General features: G+C 25.0%; 7 protein-coding genes and 1 long non-coding RNA gene across 11 annotated transcripts; 5 read left to right on the top strand and 3 right to left on the bottom strand.

Moving 5' to 3' along the window:
- Window positions 1-1,159: 1,159 nt before the first annotated feature.
- On the bottom strand, window positions 1,160-17,816 carry LOC127286872 (adenylosuccinate lyase). Its single transcript, XM_051313489.1, has 6 exons — window positions 17,535-17,816; window positions 3,064-3,267; window positions 2,582-2,864; window positions 2,345-2,496; window positions 1,869-2,267; window positions 1,160-1,655 (listed from the first exon to the last, which is right to left on the bottom strand). The coding sequence occupies exons 1-6, from the start codon at window positions 17,688-17,690 to the stop codon at window positions 1,392-1,394; spliced, it is 1,458 nt and encodes a 485-aa protein (XP_051169446.1). The 5' UTR covers window positions 17,691-17,816; the 3' UTR covers window positions 1,160-1,391.
- Window positions 3,601-5,244, top strand: LOC127286883 (protein snakeskin). Its single transcript, XM_051313507.1, has 4 exons — window positions 3,601-3,768; window positions 4,583-4,789; window positions 4,868-4,987; window positions 5,068-5,244. Exons 1-4 carry the CDS (start codon window positions 3,718-3,720, stop codon window positions 5,188-5,190), a joined length of 501 nt encoding a protein of 166 aa, XP_051169464.1. The 5' UTR covers window positions 3,601-3,717; the 3' UTR covers window positions 5,191-5,244.
- Window positions 7,362-11,080, top strand: LOC127286885 (uncharacterized). 2 transcript variants are annotated; one of them, XM_051313511.1, is made up of 5 exons: window positions 7,362-7,524; window positions 7,752-7,910; window positions 8,796-8,946; window positions 9,032-9,223; window positions 9,684-11,080. In XM_051313511.1, the coding sequence occupies exons 3-5, from the start codon at window positions 8,866-8,868 to the stop codon at window positions 9,900-9,902; spliced, it is 492 nt and encodes a 163-aa protein (XP_051169468.1). In that variant the 5' UTR covers window positions 7,362-7,524; window positions 7,752-7,910; window positions 8,796-8,865; the 3' UTR covers window positions 9,903-11,080. The 2 variants fall into 2 exon arrangements, with proteins under 2 accessions (XP_051169468.1, XP_051169466.1); XM_051313509.1 differs by having other exon boundaries at window positions 7,447-7,910.
- LOC127286892 (uncharacterized) lies at window positions 7,917-16,772 on the bottom strand. 2 transcript variants are annotated; one of them, XR_007843809.1, is made up of 4 exons: window positions 16,696-16,772; window positions 11,780-11,991; window positions 11,236-11,591; window positions 7,917-8,506 (listed from the first exon to the last, which is right to left on the bottom strand). It is a non-coding gene; the product is annotated as an uncharacterized LOC127286892 (long non-coding RNA). The 2 variants fall into 2 exon arrangements; XR_007843808.1 differs by lacking the exon at window positions 16,696-16,772 and adding an exon at window positions 14,818-14,904.
- Window positions 11,426-12,220, top strand: LOC127286880 (uncharacterized). Of its 2 annotated transcripts, XM_051313505.1 has the most exons (3): window positions 11,426-11,564; window positions 11,783-11,953; window positions 12,038-12,220. In XM_051313505.1, the coding sequence occupies exons 1-3, from the start codon at window positions 11,445-11,447 to the stop codon at window positions 12,218-12,220; spliced, it is 474 nt and encodes a 157-aa protein (XP_051169462.1). In that variant the 5' UTR covers window positions 11,426-11,444. The 2 variants fall into 2 exon arrangements, with proteins under 2 accessions (XP_051169462.1, XP_051169461.1); XM_051313504.1 differs by having other exon boundaries at window positions 11,783-12,220.
- LOC127286887 (uncharacterized) lies at window positions 12,337-13,024 on the top strand. Its single transcript, XM_051313513.1, has 3 exons — window positions 12,337-12,476; window positions 12,540-12,707; window positions 12,827-13,024. Exons 1-3 carry the CDS (start codon window positions 12,375-12,377, stop codon window positions 13,007-13,009), a joined length of 453 nt encoding a protein of 150 aa, XP_051169470.1. The 5' UTR covers window positions 12,337-12,374; the 3' UTR covers window positions 13,010-13,024.
- On the top strand, window positions 13,365-17,066 carry LOC127286869 (uncharacterized). The gene is made up of 14 exons (XM_051313483.1): window positions 13,365-13,635; window positions 13,742-13,930; window positions 14,008-14,171; window positions 14,242-14,365; window positions 14,450-14,650; window positions 14,812-14,975; window positions 15,095-15,231; window positions 15,496-15,750; window positions 15,869-16,025; window positions 16,112-16,240; window positions 16,314-16,455; window positions 16,531-16,623; window positions 16,692-16,763; window positions 16,850-17,066. Exons 1-14 carry the CDS (start codon window positions 13,552-13,554, stop codon window positions 16,880-16,882), a joined length of 1,944 nt encoding a protein of 647 aa, XP_051169440.1. The 5' UTR covers window positions 13,365-13,551; the 3' UTR covers window positions 16,883-17,066.
- Window positions 17,817-18,057: 241 nt separating the features above from the next.
- Window positions 18,058-20,905, bottom strand: LOC127286874 (uncharacterized). Its single transcript, XM_051313495.1, has 3 exons — window positions 20,740-20,905; window positions 19,250-20,240; window positions 18,058-18,569 (listed from the first exon to the last, which is right to left on the bottom strand). The coding sequence occupies exons 2-3, from the start codon at window positions 20,170-20,172 to the stop codon at window positions 18,560-18,562; spliced, it is 933 nt and encodes a 310-aa protein (XP_051169452.1). The 5' UTR covers window positions 20,173-20,240; window positions 20,740-20,905; the 3' UTR covers window positions 18,058-18,559.
- Window positions 20,906-22,446: the final 1,541 nt, after the last annotated feature.

Genomic DNA, 22,446 nt, shown 5'->3' with positions numbered 1-22,446 from the left:
TAGTGCTTTCTATTTTTTTCGTTCTATTCTTTTATTTCTTTTTATTATTTTATTTTTACTATTCTTTATTTACCATTTCTATTTTTTTTACTTTCACTTTTTTTCTTTTATTTAATTGCTTCTTATTAGTTTTTTTTTTATTTTTCCTTTTGTTTTATATTTCTTGTGTACTTTTCATATTTCTTCACTTTGTATTCTTCCTTTTCTTACTGCAATTTTTCTTCTAGTTCTTCTTTCCAATATTTCTTCTTTTTTCTTAATTTAATTTGTGTCGTTTACTATTTCTTCTTCTCTGTACTTTTTCTTTTTTTCTTATTGTAATTTTGCCTTCTTTATTATTTTTTCTAGTACTTTTTCACGTTCTTCTTTTTATTTCTTCTTTAAATTCTATATTTTTTTGTTATGTGTTTTCTTTTATCTCATTGTAAATCTTTTTACTATTTTTTCTTTTCTATTCTTTCTATTTCCTTGCTTCTTCTTTTCACTTTTTTCTATTTCTTTATACTATTTTATTTCATCATTTTTATTCTTGTTACTCTAGTCTTCTATTATTTCTTCCTGTAATTAGATCTTTATTTTCCTTCGCACTATTTTCCAAGTCCGATTTATCTTTTTCCCTTTTTTCTAAGTTACTTCTTCTTTATATTTTATTATTTGTTTCTTCTTTTCTGTCCTTTTTTACTTTTTTATTTCAGCTTCACTATTTTCTCTTCTCTTCTTTATTATTGTTTTCCCTTCTTCTTTTCAACTTTTTTTAAATGAATTCTATACTTCTTTTCTTTCCTCTAAAAAATAAATTTTACAGAATTTTTCAAATGAAACCGATATATATTAATTACATGATAAAATAATTTACTCAAACTTCAATATTTCTTATTTCATTTTCATTTTTCAAATATTCTTTTTCTGAAAAAAAATCTCTTCAACAATCTATCCTTCTTCTCTTCTCTTTTCTATTCATGTCTGTGTGTATCTCTTTCTATCCAATCTTATTTTAATAGCTCATAGAAAAGTAAATTACAAGATGACGGTTTCATTTGGTACAAATTCTTAATGTCTTTCTGTATTTTTGCTATCACAGCAATTAATGTGTTAAAAAAAAAAAAAAAAAAAAATCTATTACAAAAAGGCATTTAAGTTTAAGTTTTTATACAAAATATTAAGTTTTATAAAAGTTTATTTTGTACTTAATGCATCGAGGTGAATAAAATCGTGACATTCTTTTTTTTTGTTTTAAAAATTATACAAATCTGTAAAAATCATCTAACGAATATACAAGTCAATATACACATATATATGCGTTGTTTAATAAAAAGCATAATTATTAATCACAATTGTTATTCATTTATAAAATTCCTTGTAATTCATTTTTTTTTTCAATTGATTTTAATTTATATACTTAGCTTGACTGTCTTCAAATCCAAATCTTTATACAAATTTAGAACAGGTTGCACCTCATCTTGCAAAAATTCTAAAACCTGCTCTGGAGCTCTTCCCACAAATGTTGCCGGTTCCAAAAGATCATCAAGTTGATCTAATATCGGTTGGAAATACGAGTCTTTTCTTATTCTTTCAACAAGATCATTATCCAATCCGTGTTGCTTGACTTGAGCTCCTGCCTCGTGAGATAAAACTCGAATCTTCTCGTGACAAACCTATATAATTCAAAAAGTATCTCAGTACTTTCATCTTTCAATTGTACCTATATTCTCAATTTTTTTTTCTTTTATTTTATTATCCATTGTTCTCTTCGATTAGAATTTATTCACAAATATATCGAATACTTTCAATTATTATCCTCAAATTCTACTTTGATTAAAAAAAATAATTTAAAATAAATAAATAAATAATTGAATGTGCTTAAAAACCTGTCTATCGCCTCCAGCTTTGACCATTGCCATGATAACGTTCTCAGTGGACATAAAAGGTAATTCCTGAGCGATAAATCTGGCAATAACTTTAGGATAAACAACCAAACCCTCGGAGATATTTTGCAATGTCATCAATATAGAATCGGCAGCAAGAAATGCTTCACCGAGAGTAATGCGTCGATTCGCTGAATCGTCAAGTGTTCTTTCCATCCATTGAGTTGCTGCCGTTTGAAGTGCATTGTTTGTTAATATCATCAAATGTCGTGCAATGCTGCAACATCTTTCAGAACGCATTGGATTTCTCTTATAAGCCATTGCGCTCGATCCAATCTGTGTCTTTTCAAAAGGCTCTTCAATTTCCTTTCTACTTGCTAGAATTCGAATATCACTGCAAATCTGCAAAACAGTGTAAAATTATTCTTATTATTTTTTTTTACTTCACGAAATTTAAATTTATAATAAAGTTGATATACCTTATGTACAGTGGCTCCAAGAGAACTCAGAACATTAAGACATTCAACATCAACTTTTCTAGAATAAGTTTGACCAGTTACGGAATAATATTTATCAAATCCAGCCATTTTTGTAACTAATGAATCCAATTTCTTTACTTTTTCTCCATCACCTTTAAAAAAAAAAATTATTTACTAGAAAATATCTAAAAATAACATAAATAAAAATTGTGTTTTCACCAAAAAAAAATAAAATACCATTAAATAATTGAAGAAACGAGGCCTGAGTTCCTGTTGTGCCTTTAACACCACGAAATTTAAGATCATCTCTAGCTCGACGAATTGCCCTTTCATCCATCAATAAATCGTGCATCCATAAAGTTGTTCTTTTACCAACTGTCGTCAATTGAGCTGGTTGAAGATGAGTGAAGCCCAAAGTTGGCAGTGATCGATGTTCCGTTGCAAATTTCGAAAGTCGCGAAAGTATAGCTGCCAATTTCGGCAACAAGATGTCAAATCCATTTCGCATAACAATCAAATCCTATAAAATAAATTAAGAAAAATTTATTTTCTTTTCACTTTTAAAATATTTATTTTATATAAGCGCAAAATAAAAAAAATAGAAATATTTCTTAAAAATATTTTCCATATTGAATAAGAAAATAGAATTTTTTGATAACAGATTCTAAATTCTCAAGTGTAAAAATAAATTAATTTTTTTATCGAGAAAAAAAGCTTACAGTATTATCTCCGACATAGCAGCTCGTCGCACCGAGGTGAATTATAGGCGAAGCCTTTGGACATAATTTTCCAAAAATATGAACATGAGCCATGACATCGTGTCTTGTTAAATTTTCTTCTTTTGCCACAGCCTCATAGTCAATATCATTGATGTGAGCCTCCATTTCAGCAATTTGATCAGGTGTTACGCTCAATCCCAATTCCTGAAAAAAATATAATTTGTTAATTAATATGTCCTTTTATTATTATTTATAATTCAATAATTATTAAATCTAATATAATTTTCCTAAATGTCAGTGAACATTTTTTTATCATAGACAACCAGACGAGAAAGGGATTTCTGTATTCATTTCTTCTTTTTGAAGATAATAATTAAAACAAAGCATTTATTTATATATATGTAAATAATAATTTTCATGAATAATAAAATGGTTAAGATATTTTTTAGGGCATTCGGGTTACGCTTGCGCTCAGGTATATTGTTGCCTCATTGTTTTATCTCTTTTTTAACATACATCTTTTCTGATTAGATAAAGAGGGCTTGGTTCTCACAACCCATCGAACACGGCGTGAATCGCATTTCATTTATCTTTTCTTCACGAACTAGTTCGGAAAAGTTTATATATATATATAGAAAAATTTTTTTTAAAAAAATGGTGTCTGTGCAAACTATTGGAACTATAGTGTTAAAATCCTTAAAATTGGTAAGTGCATTAAAAAAATAACATTTTCACATTTAAATTTATTTTACTAAATATTTTTCGAACCAAAAAACAATTAATTTTCCAAAATATCTTTAATTTATCATCAGATGGTCATGAAAAAAATTTTAACTTTCGTCATTGAATCATTAAGTAAATAGTTTTTTTTCTAAATAATAAATTTAGAATTTAAAGTTAATTAAATACTAAGTTAACTGGTTTTAAATTGTTAACAACAGTAATAACAGAATATAACTTTTAATAACATAAAAATATGTTAATAGAGAATCTTCAATTCAAAAATATAATTAGAACTAATATTAAATAATTATTGTTAATATAAATTTCATTTTCTTTCCTTCAATATTTATGAGGTTTTTAGTCTTTCATTAAAAGTTGAAATTTGTTTAGAAATAAACAATTGTACATTTGTTTTGTTTATATTATAAAACGGATTTTGTTTAAATTAATGCATTCATTGAATAAGAATTTTACATGCTTTTGTGATTCACTTTTTATCAGATAATGATAACACAATGTTTATAAAAGGTAGATAATAGATAAATTTGTAAAACGAAATTGCATCTACAGGTAAAAATCCATTTTTCAAATTAATCTACTGATTTCATAAAAAATTAAATAATTAACTGATTTATTTTTAAATAAAAAAAAATTAGTTTTAATTAAAAATTTACATTAAATTAAAAAATTAAATACTAATTTAATTCTATAATCTAATTAATTATTAGATATTTTAACAATAAATAATTGTAAATCATGAATTAATTTAATTGAAAAGAATTAAATTCACTTTCAGGTAATTAATTTAATCATTTTGATTCTCTATCGTACTGGATATTCAGGAGAATTCCTGGGAGTCGGCGGGACATGGAATTTAAATGAAGACAAAAATCCAGACGCTGAAATTGTCGCTTCTGGTGTTTTTGTTGGATTTTTTATTTACACGGCTGTAATTCTACTTGGATTTTGTTTCGGAAGTACAGCAGAAAAACGAAGTCTTACTGTAATTATTAATAGCAAAGTCATTTAAAGTCAAAATTTCTAAAAAAAAAAATTAATATTAAAATTTTTTTTTTCACAGGAAATTATTATGAACTTTGTTGGAATGATTATGTTTCTTGCTGTTGGTGGAACGGCCCTTCATTATTGGCACGGTTATCAACCAGAACATAAGTTAATGTACGACACAACGGAAAGACAGGTAAATTTAATTTCCAACTTCCGTTATGTAGATTTTTATGAAATAAATTATTCTAAAATAAAAAAAAAAATAATTTTTAGGTCGGATTGGCGTTGGGTTCTCTTTGTGTTGTGGAAGGAGCTGCGTATCTGATTGATTTAATTTTAAGTTTCTTACATTTTGCTAAAGAAGAATTTGGTGATGATCAAAAATTTAATTATTAAGAAAAGCGAAAGTTTCTGATTGTAAAAATTAAATTACTCTTAAAATTGTTGAAACTCTTTGAATTGATTTAAATGTTTAATAATTGAAATAATTAATTAAATTTTAATTATATATCAAACTATCTAAAATTCAGTTTCATTTTGTAAATTAAAAAAAAAATATTGCAAAGATCTAAAATTTTGTTTCCACTTTACAATCATTTGGTACTTTCGTCTCTTAATTAAAGTATGTACATTCAACGCGATACACAGACATCTCATCATTTCATTAATATAAGTAGTGAATCACTTTACAACATAAAACTGAAATCAATAGAGCATTAGTCATGATAATACAATCTTCATAATTCACTATTATTTGAGAAACACACGATTTTTCAATTCACGAATTACACTGACTCATTTAATAACAATTGAAAAAAAAAACATTATCATTAAAATGTCTACGTTATTTCTCTACAACAATCACACCTTCTATTTATATTTTAATAAACGGAATTTTTGTAACTTAAGACTTTTTAGCATTATATAAAATACATTTATTAAGAAAATAAAATTTTCTATACAAAAAAAAAGACTGCAATTATTTTAAATGATAAAAAATGAATTATAAAATAATTTTATAAATCTAAATAAAATAATGAATGCACTAATTTTATTTTGAATTATATATGGTGTGAATTTAATTTAATTTGTAATGTCAGAATTGATTAAAGAAGGAGGTGCGTGCCTTTAGTTTCTTAAAATATGTATTTAAATACGAATCATCGTGTAGACCAATTAATCTACTTGACCTCGTTGAGGATATGCTTGACAGGACCTACACCCACTATCCGGATGGTTAACAGCATGATTACGAACGATAAAGTTAATTGATCTAAACGTCGTAATTAGACAAAAATAAAATATGTGAATAGGGGGGGGGGAGTATAGAAACATGAACATCATAATAGTATATAGTGGAAATTCAAGTGATCCAATTTCATTCACTTCAAAAACAAACAGAAATAAATTTCATTTCAATTTTTTCAAATATTTCCAATTGTCAAATAGAATCCAATGAAGAATTAAATTAAAAATTGAAAATAAAAATATATTCAAATTTTTAAATTATCTTATACGAAAATATGAATTACAATATCTATAGAAATAGTTTCAAATTTGAAAATAGAATCAACCATGATTATTTCAATTAAAAACTTATAACTATTTTTAATTTGGAATTAATTTTCAATAGACAAATACAATTTGCAAATTTCAATAACACGCACGTGAGAAATTTCTATTAAAATAAAAATTCCGTGAACCTAAATGAATTTTCATGAAAATTCCAGCTATTAGAGGTGTTGAAGAAACACTCTAAAGTAGAATTAAATTTTCAAACTTTAAAAGAAGAAATAAATTAAAACAGGGTGTCTAACAAGGATTGAGAAAAAAATTCCCTGACTCCTCCCTGACATTTTTTGATTTTTCCCTGACTTTTTAATAATCTTATTTCTGCTTTCTTTGGACAAAAATATGGTTACTGACATATTTAACAATAAAAACCATTCAAGTTTTTTTTAGATTAAAAAATTTTTAAATTCACAAAAAATTTTAATTTTTTTTTAGAAATTTACAGAAATTTCCCTGACTTTGAATGAAATTTTCTGAAATTCCCTGACATTTCCCTGACTAAAAAAAATTCCCTGACGTTTCCCTGACCGTTAGACACCCTGTTAAAATAATACAATGCTCAATTTTTGAAAAGAAACAAAGAAAACGATATATCGATTTTTTGCGTGAAGAATCTCTCTACTCGAGGAATTGTCAGAATGAGGTCAGGATGGTCCCTAATGGTGTATGTATATAAAAAAAGGACCTTGCTAACACGAGAAATGACCGCGCCCAGACCTATGACCCACCCATAAGAACGTGGCGTTGCCTCCTGCTATACATCACATGTTTACATTTCCACCTCCAAAGAGTATTTTACGGTGAACAAGTGAGTAATTCCCTTCATTTATATGCAACTCAAGATCCTCTCATTCGTGTAACTTTTTTTCAATACTATTCTGCATATCAATAATATAATTGTATTTTGTTATTCATCAATATCATTTTTATATTTTCCATGATAAAAATTAATATATTCTCTGCTCTATTGCATACTACTACGCACTCAAACGTAGTCAACACAAAAGAAAATAAAAAAAAAACACCACATGCCTGAATTCTGAACATAAAACGTAGGCAGTGGAATTGTATATTATGGGCTAAGTTGCTTAGCAGACCTGCGCAGCTTGTCGGTGGACACCGTGTCACGCTTGGCGTTCCAGTTAAAGTCACACCACGGTGCGGTTTACTTGAAACTTGACTATTTTCAAGAATAGTTTATACCTGTTATTTTTTGTTAAAAACCCTTACCTTCAAAAATGTCATTAATCATTCAATTTTCATAAAATTTAAAAATTAAATTTAAAAAATTAACTTTATATTTCTCGGGCGTTGTCACTCTCTCTCTCTCTCTTCATCAGTGATTTGTTTATGCAGAGTGTATATATGATTTTTATTTCATTCAGAATTCCTCGACAGTGTGGTATCAAAGTGTTCTCCGGTTCCAGTTTCACGAAATTGAAAACCACTGTCTTGTGGAGTGGCCAAAACATAGACAATAGTATACACGTGGTTTTGGAGTAACAATCCTTGAGAAATTGTTTTTAACATTTTATAAAAGACAGGTGAGATTTCAATCGCATTCCAGTACGATACTATAATCCAAAATATTACAAATTTAAAAATATTCCAGTCCAATGATATTATAAATCCATACGTATTTTATCAGTCTAAAAGTAATAATAATTCAAAAAATAAGGAATCCATAATTATTCAAAGATATTACGAATCCAAGGATATTACAGTCCATAAATATTCTAATTCAAATATTATCAATAAAAAAATGTATAATCCAAAGTACATTAGAGTCCAGTTTCATGAGTCATATTTTTCAAATTTCGGAGCTGAATCTCAATATTGATAATTAATTTTACTAAAGAGTTTACTATTTTTTTGTTTGTAAACTAATAACATTTAGAGAGAAAGAAAGTGTCCTCGATCACGTCATGCTACGTGTAAATTCCAAGTAACCAAGTTGAGGATGAAGCGGTTATTTTCTCGTACAAACAAGAGACCTTAGCATAACTGTGCAGTGGTTCCCAAAAGGTGGATCGTTATCGAAGTTGATTGTATATAGTTTCTGAATGCTTTGATAAAATGATGCTGTGCATTCTCAAGCTTCATCTTTATTCTCCTTTCGTTAAAATCCTTGATAAAATAACTGCAACAGTTTTTTAGAAAAAAACATTGTTAATTTACTGTATTTTTTTTTTTTTTTTTAAGAAAATTACGATAAGAAATTCTGTTAAAGCTTTCACTAAGCGTTATCAACTAAAATGCATTATAAACTGTTTATCTCGGTATTCATATAACAATTTTAATTGCCGTATATTTAAAATTTGAATTCAATTTCAATTTTCAATCATAATTATATTTATTATAAAAAAATTAATTTTATTACAGAAAAATTATAATTTATATTTGTTTAAAATGAAAATTATTATTTACAGAAAATTTGAGGACTTTAACGAATAAATTGTAAAACTGGAAGATATACCGCGGAAACCAAAAAAAGTCAGAATGGCAGAAGAAGGAGTGCAAAGTTCTACGGATTCAGATTTTATAGGGACATATCCAATTTTGGCAAAAGTGGCGCAAGTGGTAAAATATTTTCATTATTTTACTTTTTATTTTATTATAAATACAAATAGACAATAAAATAGAAAATTAATTAATAAAATTTCAGATTTTTGCCATTTTCTCCGTGGGATTAATAGTCGATCCATTTAATTCATTTCACAAAACTGCGTTTGGTCACAGATCAGCAAAATTGGATGACATAGCTTTCATTTACATCACACTTGGATCATTTTTAATAATTAATACAATTTTCATTATTTTCCATGCTATTTTGGGAGAGAGAATTCCAAGAAGATTGGTAAGTTTTATTTAATTTGAAAAAAAAGAAGAAATAAACAATAGAAAAATTCAAAGCTCAAAATTACTGGCAATTATCAAAAGAATTTATAATTGTTGAAAATTTAATTCAACAATCGCGATTAAATCAGATAGTTACATTATTGTTGAATAATTTGAAAATTGTAAATTAAAATGTATATATAACATTATCAGAAATTAATTGCATTTTGTTTGAAAAAGAAGGCACGCCCTATTTACGTAACACGATAATTACCGGCCCTATTGGTAATTAACGGACACATAAAGACCTTGGTTAATTTCCTCACTAATTGTTTTCATCATCAGTAGACTGTAATTTTTTGCTTAAAATATTCACGAGAACAGGAAATTTTATTTTAAATAATAAAATAAATAAATAATAAATTATGATTAAATATAATAGAAAATTGTTCTAATTTAAAATAATTTTTATTACACAGGCAATGATGTTCACAACAGTGGGATGTCTTTTTCATATTATTGCTGCGAGTCTAATTATTCACAATTGGCGAAAAATGCAAGGAGGATTAATTTCGACATACAACAATGAATCATATGGCAGCAAACAATATTTAGATATGTTAATATCAGGAGGAGTTTTCACTTTCATTACGTTTGCCGCTTTTGTTGCTGACGCATATTTCACCATTCGATACTAGTAACAAAATTTTGATAACAAAAAAATTCAAGACTGTAGAGTATTTTGCTCTCTCCTTAAAAAGAAACAAAACAAATTCCAAATTTGGAATGGATGCAGTGAAGAGTAAATAATAATTATTTAGTTTCATAAGAAACATTACGATTTTTAATAGAGTTTAACAAGCTTTTTCTTTAAAAGATAAAATTTAAACTGTTATTTACTGAAATATAATTTTTTGATGATTTAAAATATGCATGCACAAGTTTCAAAGAGAAAAATTTATTTATGTACAGTAGCTTCTAATATTTAGTGCTCTTAAATAAATTTATCGTATATAAGAGTGTATAAAAAGCGTTAAAAGCAGTGTAAACAATTAAGATATAAGAAATTAATGCTTCATTCATCTTCACTGCATCCAAATTTGCCAATCAGAATCTCAATGCCTTACTAGTTAGTAAAATATTTTTGCTGATACTTAAAGTCTCAGTTTGCTTTTTATTAACGATTAAAACGCACATGGAGGATACCACGAGTATATCGCCTTTGAAGTACAAAAGACAAATTATCATTGCAATTGTACATATACAATGTCAATCGTAGAACGTGAAATTTAGAGAAAATATAACGTAATTAATATTATTTATATAAATAATATTATTAATTGAAGGACAATTATCCGATATTATGATATAATATTATTTGATAATACATATAATAAAATAAAAAAATTATGAATTCCTCAATTTCACGACTACTACAGTACATGCCACCAAATTTGCTTCCAAAAGAAGTGAAATTTTGGTGTAAAATATATTTTCAAACGTACAATGCTGTAATCCAAAGTTTATAAGCTTGTAGATTTCATGTAATGTCACTTCGTATATCAATAAGTATCAGGCACTCCGTCCTATTTTTATATATTATATATAATTTTTGTAAGATTTTTATCTTTTTATATTACAAGATAATAATATCTTTACTTGAGAATCGCAATCCGTCCAATTGAGATTAGAATACGACAGTTTACTGTCTATAGATATATATATATATATTATTTTATATATTAAAAAGTAATTGTGCATAATTACTATAAATTTTCTGTAAGTACTGAATTTGTATTTTAAATATTTTTATTAAATCTACTTTAGATTTCTATATGATTAAAATGCATTTTAGATTTCTATTTGATTAAATGTATTTTAGACTTTTATTTAATTAAATGCATTTTAGATTTATATTTTATTAAACATATTTTTTTTTTAATGAATATATTTGAATATTTCAATTTTTTGTAGATTAATATTTCACTACATTTTTTTTATCAAATATTTGAATTTATAGATTTTCTATACCTCGAGATCAAAAGATGTATCCTTCTGGTTAAATGTTTGTTTTATCAAGAGAAATTGTGTTCATCTTTGTATTATTAAAAAACAATTTTATGATGAATGTCCATTGTTTTCCTGGCCACCACGAATTTAGCAGTATTCTCTTTCTTTATTAATAATTATTATCCCCGAAAATTCTTGTAGCACTTTTTTTTAAAGATTTAGTTTTCAATATGGAGTGTCATTCAAATCCAGAAGTTGTTGAAATCGATGCTTTCGATGAAAGTGAAATCACAAAATCTTGCACTGATCAAAGACATCTTCGTGTCAAACCAATTAGAATTATACAACTTGTAAGATGAATTATGCATCAATTTTGCCTGAAAAAATACGAATGATAAAAATATTAACTAATTAATAGATTTAAACAATTTATAATAATTAAAAATATATTAATAAATACTGGATAAAAAAATTTATTTCAGTAAATAAAGAGAAAAAAATTTATTTTTCAAAAATTAAAAAAATGGTATCATATATTTATAATAATATAATATATCATTCTTACCAGATTTTTTCAAGTCTTTTGCTAGGATTGACTATTGGTTTGACACATCCAAATCACTGGGTTCTCGATTATGGAAATTTAACCCTTTTGGGAATTGTAAATTTTAGTTTTTTCGTAATTGAAATTGTCGATGCTGTCAGTCAATTTGGAAATGATCCCATACCAGATACTCCGGTAATAAAATTTTCAGTCACTTTGAATTATTTCATAAACTATAAATATATGCAAGAAGAACAATCAGAATTTTTTATATTTCAGATGTTTGTTTTTGGATCGTGTGGAGTGATTTTATTTTTAATCGCGTGTGGCGGAAGTACAGCAACATTTGCAAAATCTCCAAAAAATTCTTCAAGTTTACTTTTAGCTATAGGAATTATTAGCTTTTTCAACGCTCTATTACATTTACTTGACGTTGTCCTTATTTTTCTTTTTGGCTATTAAATTGAAAATTTCAGTTCATATAAACAAAAATAAAATTCTGTCATGTGTCAAGGCAACTTTCTGCAAAGGTTAAAGATTTTTTTTTTTTAAAGTAACCAAATGCAACTTTTCTGAAAATTGCTTTCCTATACACATTTTTTTTAAATTCATAAAAATGATGAGACCAACTTGTGGATTTAATCCTAACTCAATTGTGGGAAATTGTGAAGATCCTTGTACAGTACCAATGGCTAAACCAATTAGAATATTTCAATTTGTGAGTTTATAAATTTTTCCTTTTAAATTAAAAATTTTATAATAATTAAATTTGTATATATAGCTGCTTGTATGCATTTTATTCACATTGACAATTTATACGATTTCAAAAAATTCTCCCTACTATCAAGTGGAAGGAACTCTACTAACTGTGCTCTTTGGAAGTTTTTTATTTATCACACTAGTTGATATAATCAGTCAATTTGGAGGTGATCCCATTCCGGATACTCCAGTAAGTAAATTAGAATTGCGGTTAAATTTTGCAAAATTAAAAAAATTACTAAAATTTTGAAAAAAATTTCTCAAACTCTTATTAAATTGAAATTATCTAAAAAAACATTTTAAATACAGATGTTCTTATTTGGCGTGGTAGGTATTTTACTCTATGTCATTGCTACAGTGGATATTTATTTTTCTGCAAGAAAAGAAAATGTCGAGGATGTTTGGAGATTAACACTCTCAATTGCCTTATCCGCAACAGCTTCTTTACTCTTTTTATTTGATGTAATTATGATCTTTCTTTATGGCTACTGATATTTTTATTCTCAACAAATTTTTTATTATTAAAATTGAAAAAATTTCTTTGAAAACTAAAAATTTATTTTGTAATTAAAAATATACTGTTATAAATAAATGATTTTAATATAAACATAACTATAAAATTATTATTATTTTATCTCTATATTATTAATATTCATTCTAATTATCACAAAAATGAATAATCTCAGTTATAAAATGGGATGTTAAAATTAAATGAATAACTTGAAGATGATCAAATTTAATCAGATAAAAAACAAAAGGCTAAAGATAAAAAGTGTCACTTAAAAAATATTTTACGCAAAACAAAAAGATTTAATTAAAAAGATTCTAAACGAAAATATACTAGAGAGTAAGAAATATATTAATGTTGACAAATTTAGAAGTACGTACATGTATAAGAATTAAAGTAGCAAAAATTAATTATATATTTAATACGATATCAATAAAGGTTATATTTTAGTAAATTATGAATTTTATCTATAAATGAACTACTTTTTGAAGATTTAATTTTTGAATTACAAAAAAAAACATCCAAGATGAATAAAAACTCGTATAGAGCAAAAAACAAGGCACATTTTCAAATACCACCGTTTGCTAAACCTCTTAGAGTACTACAATTGGTAAACTATTTTTATTTAAATAAAAAATATTTTAATAATTATATTCATTATATTGAGAAATGTAAAATATTAATTTCAAAAGTTAAATTTTCAATTATTTTTACAGGTAGTATTACTGACTTTCTTTAGTTTCGTTGTTTATATGACTAATTTGATTTTTCGAAGCGAAACTATCATTTCTACATTGACAATTATTTTTTCCATCATACTTCTTGTCTTGACAACAGTTTTTGTATTTGTTCTTGCTGTGGATATTATTAATCAATTTGACAAAAATGGCCTGTCAGAAACACCAGTAATATTTATTTTCAAAATAATTTAATAAATATTGTATTTTTTTGCATGATTAAAAAAAAATTTTTTTTACAACAGATGGCTGGTTTCAGTTTTGTGGGATTTTTACTATTTTCAATGACATCGATTATAATAATATTTTATATGATCAACAATGACTCAAGTTGGGTGATAATAATGATTCTATGTTTATGTGTAATTTCCACGATTCTTTTTCTCTCAGATTTGATCTTATGTTTTAGGTATTATTATTGTTTTTTTGTAAATTAAATTAAATTTAAATATGCGAATTGACAATTTATTAATTTACAGTTACTGGAGAGAAATGTATTTGAAAAAAAATAAATGTTATCCTCAAATTACGGAAGATTATGAATATCCCGATGTAGACAATTTTCATCATTTAAAAGATTCAAAATGCAGGAAACAACCGAAAGTAAATTATATTTCAAATTACTTTTTTAAACATTGGAAAATTCAGTTTAATTCGATTTAAAACTTTTTTATCGCAATTTTTCAGTGCGATTTATCAACGAGTATTAGTAATCTCAATCAACCAATTGAATATGAAGATAACAAAAATGACCATATTTATAGAAAAATTGGAATGGCTACGCGAAGAGAATATGCAGATGTTGCTGAAAATACTCCTTCTCTCGCAACAGGAGAATGTGTTCAAATTCAAACAGAACCAAGAAAAATTTTTGTTGCCGAATCTCAGGTATCTTTTTTAAATCCCATCAAACTATTTCTTAACAAATTTCTTTTTTTTGAATAAATTCCTTTTTCTAATAATTAATTCTCTATAAAATTAATTCTTTTATGAATTAAAATTCACTACTTACGAAACGAATATAGAAGAATTTTTTTTTTTTTTTTTAGACTCACAAATTAGAAGTAAAGGAAACTCCCGTCCAAACTTTACATCATTCTGAGAATTATTTACGAACAGATTTGCCGTCTTGTATAATTCCAGCAACAAATACTATATGTCCAGCTGTTCTTCAATTAATGAGAGGAGAAATGGCATCTCAATATTTGAGAATGTAATTTTGACTTGTGAAAAATTCTATGAATAATATCGAAAAAAAAAATCTGCAACAGAAACATTTTTTGTTTAAATAATGAAAAATTGGAGATATTTAAAATACAATTGAAATTTCAGTTGTAGATGTGAACAAGGGCCAATAATGCATGAGCAACAACAACATTTACAACTTCAACTTCTTCAGTCAACTAATAGAGAAATAACTCCGTCAGAATCATTCATGGATCAAAATAAAGGAGCAGATAAGGCGATCTGTAAAGCGAAGTGATCAAACTAAAATACAATTTAATTAAGTTTCAGGTTCAATCTAAATTTTTAAAAAAATGTTACCCAACAAGTGGATTTATTAAGATTTATTTTATATCATTAGCTAAAGTGACAATTATCGAAATTTAAAATTACTTTATAATATTATTGTTATAAACTGCATTAATATAATATTAATATTATTAATTTTCTCCAAATCAATAAAAAAAATTTCGAAATAAATATCTATTAATTTCCCTCTTACTTTTCAGGTTTGTGTCCTACTTTTGATAGTGGCTTGTCATCGCAGACAACATCGCCGAAAAAAATATCTAAATTAAGCGTAACCTCCGATGCTATTCGAAATAATAATGTAGAAAATAATTTGAAATCTGATATTTCCAAGGAAGAAATAGAAATTAAAGTGTCTCATGTAAAAAAAGAAAAATTACACAAGGATGAGAAAAAAAATGAGAATGAGAAAACAGAATCTTCTATTGATAATAATATTCTAAGTGACAAAAAAGGTTTAGAATACAAAAATTAAATTCTCCTCTAAAGTTTCCAAATATTTACGTTAAATATTAGAAAAAATTTCAATTTTAAGTAACTTGAAAAATATAAATAATAAAAATATTATTGTAGAATTAAAAGAAGATTTGGAAACTTTGCACAAAAATCATGTTCACGGGGATAATAAATTGTCCATGACTGAGAAAATCATTCAAATGTCACAAGAAGCAATAAATAAAGCTGAAGAAACATTATCGGCTCCTGGAAGTTATAATAAACAGTTTAAAACGTATGAATTTAATTATAATTGTAATTAATTTATGCACATAAATACCAAAAAAATATTTTTGAGTTAAACTATTTTTTTCTAAATAGTCCAGAAGATTCAATATTCTCAACTGCCTCTTACTCAAAATTGAGTTCCTCGACACCAAATTCGATTTTGTTTACTAAAAAAAATAAAATTGAACCCATAGATTTCAACAATACAACTCCATCAATTAAGTAAGAAATGTACAAAAATATTTAGCCTCATGTAATTTGTAAATATAAATTTAATTAACATTCCTTTAATTAGAGAAACCATTCTAAAATTAAGACTACCTTTGGAAAAATCACCATTGGATAATAAAATAAATAAAATCACTTGTGGAAATCAAAATGAGAAACAATTTTCTAAAATTGAAGAAATATGCTCTTGTATTGCTCAAAAAAGAAAAGTGAGATACATTTCTTTTTTACTATTTTATAATTTATTTATATTCCTAATTAAATTAAATTTTAATAATTTACAGCAAGACCTATGCACCATTCAAGTTCAATATATTTTTCAAAATCGGATGGGAAAAATTGTTTGTGAAACGTGTGCAACACCAGAATCGATAAGAGTATGTAAATTACTTTTAATTCAATTAAAATATATAAACAAAAAATTAATATCAGTAAATTTTTATAGATACCTCAAAAATTAGCTTGTTCAGCAAAAAAGTGTATTAAATGTTATGAATGCCGTAAAGTACTCAGTCCAGTGAGTATTTGTTTATATTTAATTAAATTATAACAATAATTAAAAATATATATTTCATAATATTGATAAATAATTATCAATTATAGCCCTGTAAATGTTCCGCATGTGACAAAAACTGAAAACATTACCAAGAAAATAGCAAATTATAATTAATAATTGTAATACAAATTATAATAATAATATTAAGCAACAAACATTTAATAATAATATTCAATATAATTGTACATCATGAATATAAAATTCATGAATTAATTTATATTTATCAATAATATAGATTTAAATAAATATACTAATCACAACAAGTTAATTATATTTAGAAGACCATAACAAACCAAATGTAATTAAATTTAATAAATAATTCTAAATAAAACTAAATTATTTTAATTCATTTATAATATCTTCAGAAATATGTAGCAATATTTGAATAACATTTTTTAAGAAAAGATAAAAATGATAACAATGACCTGTTGATAACATTGATAACCTCATTCCGAATTTGTTTTTCGTACTTTGCAAGAGGTATTAATTATTACCAATAGATTGTTTTTTTTAATTAAAAATAGTTTCTAAACTTAAATTATACAGTTTTAAGGAAAAATTATTAATATTTAATACTCTTTGATTATTAATATTAAAAACGCTAATTTTTTAAATTTCTAACCTAAAAATGTTCAACTTCTGACGTACTTATTAATTCGTTTTAATAATATAAACAATTACTGACTTATTTAATTAAAGAGATTTTAAAAATGAAAACCATATTATACAAACCATTTCAGCTTTAGCCAGGTAGATCCAAAGTTTTCGCCACGTGCTAAATTTGTTATCATCGCTAAAATTAAAGCGCATTTCCTTGGAAGCATAACGAGTCGACAGAGGTGTTTGATATTCACTGTGATCACACATTTTAACACTGGAACTGCTCATTGTTACTTTTTTACTTAAATCACTTTACTTTTTAAATTAATAAACAAAGTAAAAGCCGCAAAGTCAATGAAACTGCCACTCCTGTCAGCTGACTTTTCAAACTGTACCGGACGAACAAAGTAACCTAACCTGAAAACAATATCAATATATTCAGCACTTGTGATAGTCAGGTTACATATATTTAGGCGCTTCAAGAGCTAAAGTGTGTGTAAATAACATAAAATTGATTAAATTTTTCAATTAAAATTAAATAAAATTTTAATAAATTTAAATAAAAAGGATAATAAATATTACTTAAATAAATATGATTTATTAATTAAGTAATGCTTAGTAAATTATTAAAGAAAATTTACAATTTCCAAAATAATTATTTTAAATTATTATTTATTTTTAATTTATTACTTAATTTTTAGTTTGTGTTGCAATTAAAATAAACTGTTACTTTCTAATACAATTGTTTTTATTTATGAACGAAAGAAACAAACATGCACCTTCATTTTCTTATACAAATAACAAAAGTACGAAGTTCGTTGAACAAACAATACTTGTAATGTAAAAAATTAAGACAATAAATGATTAGCATGTAAAATACAAAATTAAACAATATTTTAATAAGAAGAAATTTTTCAAATGGTACAAAAACCAAATTAACGATCATTTTTCAATTCTGACAATATAAATATTGAATGTTTATAAATATTTTCTTTTGAGTATTTAAGTCTTGATTTTAAATATACTCTAATATGATTACAATTAAATAATTATAAAATATTAATGATCATTTTTACAACAAGCAATTAAAGTTTCACAGTATAAAAAAAGAATGTTCATTACGTTGATTTACGTCAAATATCCTGGTTTTTATGTACTTATATAATACTGTAAAATTTATATAAATTTTGTTAACAATAATTAAATAAAAAAAATGTATAATGATTAAAATCATTATCTTTGTGGCTTAAACAATCCCACTGAACAAATATATGAATGATATTTAAATATCAACTTTTTTTTTAAATCAATAATTAAATTTTCTCACTCAAAATATTTTACTTTATAAAAAAAAATATTTTTTACTGATAAACAATATTTAAACATTTTTAGAAAGATTTTTGATTTAATTTGGTTAATACATTTTCTTTTTTTTTTAATAAAACATATATTGAGCGAAAAAGTTTAAAATTATATCATTTCTCGAAATGCTTAATTTACGAAAAATATAAAATACGAAATTATCATTTGTATACGAAGATTTCTAAACTCTTTCTTAATATTACTGTCGATTCTATAAGTACTAACAAATTATAAGTATATCACACTGAAACGTCACTTTTGATCATGTATAAAAATAAAAATCACTTTTTCAAAAAAAAAAAAAAAAAAGAAAAGAAAATCAAAATAATAAAATTACACAAAGAAAAAAAAATTGACACATTAGCGACGAGTGTTTTCAAATAACATGTAAAATATACGATGTAGTTAATGAAAAAAAAAACTTGTCAAGAAAACATGCTTTTCCTTGATGTAAAAATAAATTAATTATATCAAATTATATTTACTTTCTTGCTGATAAAATGGGCCTTGCACCTTTTGGAATTGGAGTCGGCGTAGTCATCATACAAATAATATCATTTTCATCTTGTGTTTCGCATGTAAAATTTCTTCGTCGTGGAAATTTTGAAAAGCCAATTTTTTTAATTGGTTTCACTGGTTTTGCACTTGTCAATAAATTACATTTTGTTTTAAAATTTTTTATTTTTGCTTTGCACAATTCATCATTATTATCATCATCATCATCCAATTGTTGTGCAACGTTCTTTTTTGGAAATTCAACCGCAGGAAGAGTCTCTTGACATCGCAAATTTGGATTTACATATGATTTACATCCTTCGGTTCTGCAATTTAACACATTTGGATAATTCGATGAATATTCATTCCAATGATTTACGTAAAATGAAGGATGTGGAATTCCATTATTAATATTATTGGATGGAAATTGCGGTACACTTCTCATTGGCAATGGTTCAACATATGATCCTTGTGATTGAATCACATAATATGGATAATTTTCATATGCCTGATAAAATCCTCTATCTGCGATAAATTGTTGAGATATATTAATCGGAGTAACCCATTTTCCATTACGTGGTATAAAATCCGGCGCTTTTGGATCAATTGTTTGAGAAAATCCTGTTGCAGACTGAAGATTCATATGTGAAAAACGAGGAAGAACATCATCTTCCCAATTATTTTTCAGTTGTCCATATTTTGGAATTTGATTCGACATTTTTAAATGATTTGTTGAATAAGCTGCTGCTGATGCCTCGCCTTCATGAGAATCAGATGTCGAAAAAGTAAAATTGTCAAATAAATTAAACTGCGAAACTTGTTTATCTGAATCGACATATTTTGGCAATTGTCCCTGTTTATTTCGATCGGGCGCAGCAATAATTCTTTGATTAGATTTAGGAGAGAGTGGCATGATTTTTCTTTATAATATTTCAATCAATTTGTTTACGTCGTTCTAGTTTGTAGAAATTTGTTTTTGATCTGTAATAAATATAATAAATCACTAAGTAATTAATTTTGTCAATTAAAATAAATAAAAATTATGAAAAATTCGGAAAACAATTTGTTTTTGAAATTAGACGTTGAATGAATTATCTATTTTAACGAAATCAAGTGTTTGTAATATTATTGTTTATCGTCAATACTTTTTAAATTATTCACGACTAACCTAAAAATTTTCCCTCTCAAAACTGTTTACAATATAATAGATACATAAAATAGAATTAAAAGTATTATCAAGTACATTTAATTGATGAGAAAAAACAGAATTATATTAGTTTTTTTTATATGTTTTAAATGAATAAATATGAGAAAAACTGAAAAATAATAACCTATAATTTGTAAAGTTTATGGATATTAGAAACACAAGTAAAACGCTTACATTAACAATAAATATTTAATACAATTTTTCCAAGTATAAAATAAATAAATTTTTTATTATTTTAATAATATAATTAATAAAAACCTGCTTGATGCGTACAACGAATTCCCAACGAGAAGGCCGTTCAACGTAAAAGAACGATTGTGCTGCCTCTTGTGACGGAATACAGAACTCCATGGTAAATTTTTGAATTATCCTTCCTGTTTTAAACACAAATTTTTATTAATTAAACTTTTTCTAATAAAAATTTAGTATATACTTGTTAATTTTAACTTTGTTTAAGATAGAATAATTAAAAAACTTTAATAAAATTCGTTTATATTTGAACCGTTTGATTTTTGAAAACTTCAATTTTGGGAATCCCCAAAAGCCCGCGAAAATTGAAATTACAAATTGTTCTCTTAAACAGTTAATTAATAATTATTTAAAAAAACACTCAATTTAGAATCATTAAAATATTAAATATATTCACTAATTAGAACACTTTAAGAAAATATATAAAAAAAAATTTCAAATCGGCTCTTTAAAAAATAGTTTTAATTGAAAATGTAGTCTTTGATTATGCAATTCGATTGCTTTTTTTTTCTTGACAAATTATTAGAGCAATTATGACTAATTAAAATATTTTACAATGTTGATAATTGAATTGCGATGTTAGGAAAAAAAAATGGAATGTGTATATGAAAAGAGAAATTCAAGGACGTTTTGCCATAAGAGGTGAATATAGGTAAAACGTTTCTTCCAAAAATGATCTTTAACAAGTCTTCACTTCTAAATGGGGGGTCGCAATTTAGCGAAAGTACCCACGTTCCAATTGCACGTGGGATTCGGTGTTTAGATTCATTGTTTTTCTCTCATGGCCGATGCTTCTCCTTTTTCTTTTTTTTTTATAAAAAGAAACATTAATTTCTTTTTCTTTTTTATTATTCTCGCCATTATATCTTCTTATTAAGTGAAACGCTCTTTTTATTATCTGTAAATAAAATTATAATTGGTGGAATTAACAATTAATACTAATAAAAATAGAAAGAAGAAAAAACTATAAAGAGAAAGAAGAATTAAAGAATTGAAGAATAAAGAATAATTTTACGGATGAAATTTTTTTTAATAAAAAAAAAAAAAATTTAAGGATAAAAATCATTCAACCTTGAAATTAAAATGATAGATGGAAATTTTTGAATAAAAATAATTCTTTGAAAAATATGAATTTTGAAATATAAATAGTTCTATATAGAAGAATAATATTGTAAATAACAAGTATTTTAAAAAAAATTATATAAGAAAATGACGTCAATTTCACCGGAAATAGGCGACGTTTATTGAACTGTCATTTTTCTTTTTCTACACACGAGAATAATTATTCTGTCTTCGACTATAATTATTTAAGATTAATACCATATAATGTCTAGATACAAGATTATTTTATTCGCACATTCAAATTATTTTTTTAATGAATCACTATGCGGCGCCAATAGAATATTTGTTACTGTAATCACAGTAATTTAATTTTAATTAATATTAATTAATATAGACATATGTAAATTAATTATTAATTTAAAATGAAAAATTATTATAAAAAATTTAAAGAAATTTATTGTGAAAATTTTTAATTTAAAAAATTAAATATTTTTTTCAAATACAGATAAAATATAATATTATCTTTCAAATTTCGCATTGTAAAATCAAATTTAAATTAATAGAACTAATAAATAAATTAATTAATTAATTAAAATAAATAAATATTTTTTAAAAAATACTAGAATTTTTAAAAAAATGTAAATTTTGTTTATTTTATATTGTAATTAT

The sequence above is a fragment of the Leptopilina boulardi genome, unplaced genomic scaffold, assembly GCF_019393585.1.
Source record: "Leptopilina boulardi isolate dan_hultmark-lab unplaced genomic scaffold, ZJU_Lbou_2.1 LbouV2_364, whole genome shotgun sequence".
NCBI classification, from domain to species: Eukaryota; Metazoa; Arthropoda; class Insecta; order Hymenoptera; family Figitidae; genus Leptopilina; species Leptopilina boulardi.
Note: the sequence above shows the minus strand (reverse complement) of the source record. Positions and strands in the feature narration are given on the sequence as shown.

Bases quoted from the DNA above. Each gene is read 5' to 3' on its own strand.
- LOC127286883 (XM_051313507.1), top strand. From the start codon at position 3,718: ATGGTGTCTGTGCAAACTATTGGAACTATAGTGTTAAAATCCTTAAAA. The intron at 4,790-4,867 runs GTAATTATTAAT...TTTTTTTCACAG, and splicing joins CAGAAAAACGAAGTCTTACT to GAAATTATTATGAACTTTGT. The intron at 4,988-5,067 runs GTAAATTTAATT...AATAATTTTTAG, and splicing joins ACGACACAACGGAAAGACAG to GTCGGATTGGCGTTGGGTTC.
- LOC127286885 (XM_051313511.1), top strand. From the start codon at position 8,866: ATGGCAGAAGAAGGAGTGCAAAGTTCTACGGATTCAGATTTTATAGGG. The intron at 8,947-9,031 runs GTAAAATATTTT...ATAAAATTTCAG, and splicing joins TGGCAAAAGTGGCGCAAGTG to ATTTTTGCCATTTTCTCCGT. The intron at 9,224-9,683 runs GTAAGTTTTATT...TTTATTACACAG, and splicing joins AGAGAATTCCAAGAAGATTG to GCAATGATGTTCACAACAGT.
- LOC127286880 (XM_051313504.1), top strand. From the start codon at position 11,445: ATGGAGTGTCATTCAAATCCAGAAGTTGTTGAAATCGATGCTTTCGAT. The intron at 11,565-11,782 runs GTAAGATGAATT...CATTCTTACCAG, and splicing joins CAATTAGAATTATACAACTT to ATTTTTTCAAGTCTTTTGCT.
- LOC127286887 (XM_051313513.1), top strand. From the start codon at position 12,375: ATGATGAGACCAACTTGTGGATTTAATCCTAACTCAATTGTGGGAAAT. The intron at 12,477-12,539 runs GTGAGTTTATAA...TTGTATATATAG, and splicing joins CAATTAGAATATTTCAATTT to CTGCTTGTATGCATTTTATT. The intron at 12,708-12,826 runs GTAAGTAAATTA...TTTTAAATACAG, and splicing joins ATCCCATTCCGGATACTCCA to ATGTTCTTATTTGGCGTGGT.
- LOC127286869 (XM_051313483.1), top strand. From the start codon at position 13,552: ATGAATAAAAACTCGTATAGAGCAAAAAACAAGGCACATTTTCAAATA. The intron at 13,931-14,007 runs GTAATATTTATT...TTTTTACAACAG, and splicing joins ATGGCCTGTCAGAAACACCA to ATGGCTGGTTTCAGTTTTGT. The intron at 14,976-15,094 runs GTAATTTTGACT...TTGAAATTTCAG, and splicing joins GCATCTCAATATTTGAGAAT to TTGTAGATGTGAACAAGGGC.
- LOC127286872 (XM_051313489.1), bottom strand. From the start codon at position 17,690: ATGAGCAGTTCCAGTGTTAAAATGTGTGATCACAGTGAATATCAAACA. The intron at 3,268-17,534 runs GTTTGTATAATA...TATTTTTTTCAG, and splicing joins ACCTGGCTAAAGCTGAAATG to GAATTGGGATTGAGCGTAAC. The intron at 2,497-2,581 runs GTATTTTATTTT...TTTTTTTTAAAG, and splicing joins GTTTCTTCAATTATTTAATG to GTGATGGAGAAAAAGTAAAG.
- LOC127286874 (XM_051313495.1), bottom strand. From the start codon at position 20,172: ATGCCACTCTCTCCTAAATCTAATCAAAGAATTATTGCTGCGCCCGAT.